Here is a 7,500-nt window from a genome sequence, read left to right as displayed (position 1 = left end):
AACTTGACCCCTTTTTACCCATGATGCATTGCTTCTTCAGGTCCTCTCCATAAAGCCTCATTAACACATCTGTCAACCTGAAACCGTGTCGCAGAGTTGACCTGTGTTAACCTTAACTTAAATTACCCAGAAACCCCTGCAGCAACATCCTGAACCCCTGCCTCTGACCTACTCTTCTTCTTCTCCTCACCCCCTCCCTCCCTCCCTCCCTCCCTCTCTCTCTCCCTCTCTCTCTCCTTTCAATTCTAGCCTCTCCTGCCCAGTAATGTCCTGCTTTTATTGTAAATCTATACTCTTAATCTGGCCGGCTCCAATGGGCCTCGCTCGCCCAATCAATACGCTACGATTGCTGGGAAGGGTCCACAGGGGCAGATAACCCCCCCACCACCACCACCACCCACCCCCCTGTGGAGTTAACCCTCCATGGGGTCCAAAACACACACACACACACACACACACACACACACACACACAGGCAGATTGTACTTGACTTCAAGCTTTATGTCGGCCATTTTGAGACTGAGCTGATAAACTTCACCCTGAAGCTGTGTGATTGGATGATTGTTAGTGAAGTGCACCCTGGGAGTCGTAGTCCCTCCTTCAGTTTGTTTGTCAACAATTCCTCCAACCTCCTTCAACACATCCTTCGTTTCCTGGGCAACGAAAACTCCAACAGGTGGATCCTTCATGGTCCAACATATCCCATGATTCATTGCACGCCGCTAATGAAAATAATCTGTCAGCTAACCACACTGACACAGTCTGAGGATCACACTGTTAAATGTCAGTGTGTTGTTTCAGCTCAACAGCTAACGGTCCAGCAATCCAACATCTGTTTAAATGAAGCTTCATGTAGAATATTTTCATCTTCATCTTCCGTTAAAACAAAGTGAAGTTCAGCTCTTTCTGATTCACTCAGCTAACCTGCGGCTGCGGCGTGATACAATGAGCACTGCAGCTGTGCGTAGGAATACGGTAGTTCAGCAGTTCAGAAATGTAGTGCCAAAGGAAAGAGCTGTTTTCACAGGAAGATGAAGATGAAAATATTCTGCATGAAGCTTCATTTAAACAGATGTTGGATTGTTTCAGTGGCGTCTTTAAAAGTGTCTAAAACAGGTGTTTTCTGCTGGCCCCGCCCACAGCAGCTCGTCACTCTGCTAGTGCACCTGTCCTCCTGCTGCTCCTCAAAACCGACTCTACTGCAGGAAACACACTGACTGAACATGACGACTTCACACAACCCCACGTCTGATACCCACAATATCACTTTAAAACCTCAAGTTTCTCTGAAAAAATGACTGAACATTAGGCGTTGTAAAGGTCGCTAGGCGCCAGGAGCCACGCAACAGTAAGGGTGGGAACAGCTGGTGTCTGTAGAAACTGATCTGAGTGCAGCCACAGAGTCCGTCACTGTCAGCTGACCTCACACGTTCTTTATATTCAGCGTTTCTCCCTCAGGTTTTATTTTTTCCCGCTGCACCTGAACACATCATGAACCAGACAAATGAACTGATGCTCTGAACATTTCAGATTCAGTAAGAACCTTGAATTAAAGACAGAAATATTTGAGCCTGGATGAAACACAACAATAAAAACAAACGGTCTCTCCCTCTCGGGTGCGTTTGATCTGAGATCCTGAGCCGTTTCCTCCCGAAGCGTCTCTTTAAATCAGACCTCCCTCTCTGTCTGCTGACAACCCCCCCACCCCCCCGAAACAATAAAGCATCTTAACTGTGAGGCGAAGACGCTGCGCAGGAGCTTCTCCACACAAATGATGATTCATCCTCTAAACAGCCAGCTTCACAGCAACACGCCGGTTTTAACCCGCTCAGGTACAAGCTGCTGACACCTGATCTCTGCTCGTGTCATCAGTGGGAGGGGCTAAGACACGGGGGGTAAGTGGGAGGCTACTGGAGGTCAAAGGTCGTCCCCCATCACTCCAAACTCACCTCTCTACAGATGACATCAAAGCTGCAAATGGTGTTAGAGGAACAAGTGGTGATATGTGTGTGTGTGTGTGTGTGTGTGTGTGTGTGTGTGTGTGTGTGTGTGTGTGTGTGTGTGTGTGTGTGTAGGGGGGTCACAACCTCCATGTAAGTCCCGACCATTAAAGCAGGAGGTGATCGTCAGACAGCAGAGGATAAGGGGGAGGAGGGGGAGGAGGGGGAGGAGGCGGCAGTGGTGAAGAGGTGTGTTCTGGGTAATTAGAGCTCGGCCTCCTCGTATGCTCTGACACTCTGCGGCAATTTATTGCCCCACTCGGGCAACTTGGCCACCCATCTAATTGCAATATTAGCGTGTAATAACGGCGGTGTTACGGCAATCCGTCAGCGCCGCGTTCTGCTGCCTCGGCAGGATTTCGGCCATTAACCGGCAAACGGAGGAAACAAAGCGACCTCTGAGAGGAGCATCAGCACACATTTATATTCACACACACACACACACACACACACACACACACACACACACACACACACACACACACACACACACACACACACAGGCCTGATTGACAGCGCCTTTATCTGCCGCTTCAGGATTAAAAGCTAAAGAAATGTGAATCTACAGATGAAGATCACATGATGTGATCAAAAGCTCAAGAAAAGCTACTAAATGGATCTAATTACCAGACAGTTACTTCACTTCATCACTTTATCAATGTGTCACGTGACATGCTGCAGGTCAATCCGCTTCCTTATAACCCTCCTTCATCACAGAGAAACAGAAACCAATATCAATCACAGCAGCTCATTGATCTGCAGCAGCACAGCTCCCACAATTCATAGCAGCACAGGAGGAGGAGGAGTCAGGTGAACACAGTGATGTTTACATTCATACACACCCTGTTTCTCACTGTTGAACCTCTGCTCTGTATGATCAGCTGATCCACTAGAGCAGGTATATTCACCTGGACCACCTGCACACAATCAGCTCCATCACTGCAATCATGACGTCACCACGACTCATTCAGTGAGACAGGTGAGACAGGTGAGAGAGATTTAACTCTTTGGCTCTTTGGCATCACGTCTCTGAGGAAGACTGTGAGATGCTGTTGAAATCTCTGGAAAAAGCTGTTACTGTTACTGTTGTTGTTTGTTACACAAAAAAAACACAGACACAGAAGAAGAAACAAAAAATAACAAGAAAGAACATGATGTGTGTGTGTGTGTGTGTGTGTGTGTGTGTGTGTGTGTGTGTGACAGTTTGATTTACTTCAGCGAGACGTGAATGTACAACATTAAACTGCTTTACTGTAGCTACTGAGCTACATCATTTGCATGATGGGTCACTAAACACACTAAACCACCCCCCTCCACCCACACACACACACACACACACACACCACACACACACACACACACACACACACACCCAACCACACATACAGACACACACCCCCATGTGTCACGTGTGTGTAGTAATAAATCCTGCATTTCTTAACAGGAGCTAAAATGCAGAGAAACAAGCGGAGCTGCAGTAAATCACCAGCAGTCTGTGGGTCTGCACATATGTGTGTGTGAGTGTGTGTGTGTGTGTGTGAGTGTTAGTGTGTGAGTATGTGTGTGTGTGTGTGAGTGTTAGTGTGTGAGTGTGTGTGTGTGTGTGTGTGTGTGTGTGTGTGTGTGTGTGTGGTGTTCTAATTAAAGCAGAGAAACAACGAGCAGAGAAAAGAGTGACACAACACACACTGACATGAGTGTGAACAACTACACAACTGTGTCTCAGTGTCCACACCTGACTGCCCCCCCCCCCCAAACGACCCTCTGCTCCTCACCACGGAGTTCATCTCATGTGTGACACAAACACACAGAGAGGTGACGAAACCTCTAACAACACCCATCAAACACACACACACTGTGTGTTTGAGGATGCACCAGTGTGTGTGTGTGTGTGTGTGTGTGTGTATAGACACATTGATGTGTTCCATTCTAACATGTATGAACATGTGTGTGTGTTTATGCATTTTCTCTTACATATGTGTGTGTGTGTGTTTTCAGAGAATGTGTGTCTGCACTCTTACAGCAAATGAGTATGTATCACCTGTGTGTGTGTGTGTGTGTGTGTGTGTGTCTGTGTGTGTGTGTGTGTGTGTGTGTGTGTGTGTCTGGCCACAGTCCAAGGCCTCTCTAACGAGCCAACATGGACTTGGTTACTGAACCCCCTCCCTCCATCCTTCCTCCCCCTTCCGTCCTCCCCTCTGACCTCCTCTGAGGTCATTGGCTCCCACCACTGCGACCCGACCAATCACAACCGGGCGTTGTGACAGACAGCCGCCGACTACAAGGACGTGGCGGGCAGAGGGATTAGACGGCGAGGACGAATGTTAATGAGGGATTGTGATGCTGAAGTTTGTGATTGGCTGTCGGGTTAATGTTCGAGGGCAAGTTGTGTGTGTGTGTGTGTGTGTGTGTGTGTGTGCGTGCATGCGTGCGTGCGTGCGCGTGTGTGCGTGTGTGTGTGTGTGCGTGCGAATAAATTAAGGAATCATCACTTAGAAACAGAAGTTGCAGAACTTCCTCCTGTTTTGACCTTTCCTTCAGTATCACAGTGATCAGCTGGTCACAGCTGATGATCAGCTGTGACCAGCTGATCATCAGCTGTGACCAGCTGTGACCAGCAGGAATAAGACAGTTTGACTTTTGAAATAATATAGGATAAAAAAACTAATATAGGCTAACAAAGAAGATCACCTGTGGTTACTTGGTATTTATTTTCCTCATAAATTATAAGTTTCACCTTAAAAGTGAAATAACATAAAGATATTTAAGTTCACAGGATAAATTCTGATGTTTAAAAAATGAAAAAGATCCAGATCAACTGAATCAAAATAAATAAAATCTTAATGTGTTGACAGAGGTGACGGTTAGTGTTGATTTTCAAATGACTTATTGATGCCCAGAGTTCTGTCTGCAGGCTCTTCCTCTCAGACTCCTTCAGTCTGAGGGCAGGGCCGGTTGTAAGTTGCCCCGGAGGCAAATCTGAGGGCAACAAAAGTGAAGCGACAGACAAAGAGTGGAGAACAGGAAGCGAGAGGACGTCAGATCAGAGTGTGTGCTGGTGCTGCGGCATGTAAACGTTATTTTCCATGTGGTGTTAATTACTCAGTTCACACAGTCGAGCTTCATGTCGGAAGTGAGACGTGAGAAAGAAGTGAGACGGAGGAAGAAACAAAAACAAGCTACATCAAAGGTTCCATGTGAAACACATAAATACACTAATGTTTTATTGATTCATGATTATGATCTATTTACTCAACAGTTTGAAGATGGATATCTGTTCCTCTTAGTGAAAATCAACCTACTTCACTCAGGGTCAAAGTTCATGAAGCTGTTGTTGGGAACCACAAACATTTTTTTAATTCTGGAAAAAACTTCAAAAAAGTAAATTTTTCTCTTCCAGCGTTTTGTTCGATAATTGTTTGTCTTCAACAAAGGCTCTCAAATGTCTGAGCGTCCTTGAATGCACCACTGATGATAACATAATTAACCAAGGTCAGAAATGAACCAACATCTACGTTTCCATGACAACCACGCGTCTCCACCTGTAGATGAAGACCATGTGACATGATCAAAGACTCGAGAGCAGCTACTAAATGGAACCGGTTAAAATTGTTTTGTCAAATAAATAAATAAATAAAACAGAGCAAAGACTTCATCAATGAAAAAACTTGTTTCAAAGAAAAATCATCTTAACTCAAGGTCCACTTACTAAATTTTTCAAGCACTTTCAACCTCGTCTCAGGGTCTTCATTGATGGAGGAATCTTTTCCTCAAATGAAGAAAGAACTCCTTCAAAGAAAAAAAGAAGATGAAGAGTGTGTGGTTGATAGCTCGGGAAAAAGCTAGTAAGTGGCCCTTGAGTCAAACTACTATCGACAAGGTCAAGAATAAACTTTCATGCTCAAGGACAAGAAACTAAAACTGACCTCCACAAAGAGACTGAGATGATGAACTTCCATAATAACGTAGTAAGTGGCCCTTGATTATTTCACCTGTTGCACCGTGCTGCATTCACTGGCAGAGACCAGGGAGCGTTCAACAAAAACATTCATCATCCCACTCACACCATACTGCTGCAGATTCATCACACGTCACAGAAACAACATGATTCTTAACGCAGCAGAACAGAGGTCAGTGAACGCAGCACACACAACCTTAACGTCACAAACAGGAAGTTAAATCATTTCCTGTTGAACACAAACACAAAACACCCCCCTGATGTAAAATGAGAGTCCTGGACTGAGCCGGTGAACCTGAACACAACTTCACTCCACAGAGAGGACAGACAGGTGAACAGGTGAGCTCCTACCTGTCGATGATGACGGGGTCGGAGGGCGTCTCGTTGCGGTTCCCGCAGCTCTTCTTGTCACAACACCGACTGGAAGAGGAAGAGATCCACAGTCAGTACGACAACACTCACAGATGACAGGTGAGAGAGGACAGGTGAGAGAGGACAGGTGAGAGAGGACAGGTGAGAGAGGACAGAAACTACCCTGACAATGGTGTGACTGAGGAAACAAACATGGCCGCCTCACTGAAGTAGTTAGAGCCAAATAAAATAAGATAAAGTGTCACACTGTTTTAAACCTGTTCTTGCCCTTTATTTTAAAACGTTCTGCACTGTTGACACTGTAATTCTTTAAACATGTCAGTTTCAGTTTCAGTCAGTGAAGAACAAAAACTAAGAAGATAATTATCTGTGTGTGATCTCATCACTGTGTCATCCTTCAGTTTAGGCGTTCGTCTTTCCTCCACGTTTCAGAGAGTTTCTGTCTGACAGAAACTTCCTGTTCACATTCACACGTTCAGAGTGAAGCTTCGTTTCACTGGATCATAAACTGAGAATAATATTCACCAAAGTTTTCCTCTGTATTTAAAACAGAGACAGTGTTTGAGTCACACAGTTCAACACGTCCACAAATGATGAATAATATTTATTTGAGTTTTGATGTTTCAAGGTTTTTTTGTTTGGAATCAAAACCTTTAAAAACTCGACACATTTAATTAAAAAACTGTCAAATTTAGTATAAAACTGAAGCACCGCACAAACTTTTATTTTGAAAATCAGCTTTGTTTCGGCTCCACACAGACACACACACACACAGACACACACACACACACACCACACACACACACACACACACAGTGAGTGTCCAGCTGGGTGCGGTCCAAACCAAGGTCACTAACAGTTGGCCGACACCCAGCGATGGAGGCACCACTGTGGATCCCCCACCCCCCCCCACCCCCCAACAAACCAAGGTGCTGTCACCCCTGACAACCAGCCAGCCAAACGGACGGCTGCTCGCCAAACAGCCATCCAGGTAGCCAGAGGGCAAACCAGCCGGCGAGCGTTTCAGATGTTAGCATAGAAGCTGCCGTAGCATCAGTTCTGACACTGAAGACTTTTCTCCGTGAGGAAGATGTTTTCACTCTCAGACAATCTGATTGGTCGAAGTTAAACCGTCATAGACACGTGGTTCATCCAATCAGCTGCCACGTC

The 7,500-nt window shown here is 45.6% G+C and overlaps 1 protein-coding gene across 7 annotated transcripts in view; it reads right to left on the bottom strand.

Annotated features, from left to right (window-relative positions):
* LOC130173384 (transcription factor COE3-like) overlaps positions 1 to 7,500 on the bottom strand; it is a 160,539-nt gene that overhangs the window by 106,863 nt on the left and 46,176 nt on the right. For all 7 annotated transcript variants that reach the window (XM_056382622.1, XM_056382621.1, XM_056382618.1 and 4 more), the window contains one exon: positions 6,310 to 6,378. In XM_056382622.1, coding sequence (XP_056238597.1) covers positions 6,310 to 6,378 — 69 coding nt within the window. The remainder of the gene's footprint in view (positions 1 to 6,309; positions 6,379 to 7,500) is intronic.

This window comes from Seriola aureovittata, chromosome 8, assembly GCF_021018895.1.
Source record: "Seriola aureovittata isolate HTS-2021-v1 ecotype China chromosome 8, ASM2101889v1, whole genome shotgun sequence".
Taxonomy (NCBI): Eukaryota; Metazoa; Chordata; class Actinopteri; order Carangiformes; family Carangidae; genus Seriola; species Seriola aureovittata.
The sequence above is the reverse complement of the archived record's forward strand: the minus strand, read 5'-3'. Positions and strand labels throughout refer to the sequence as shown.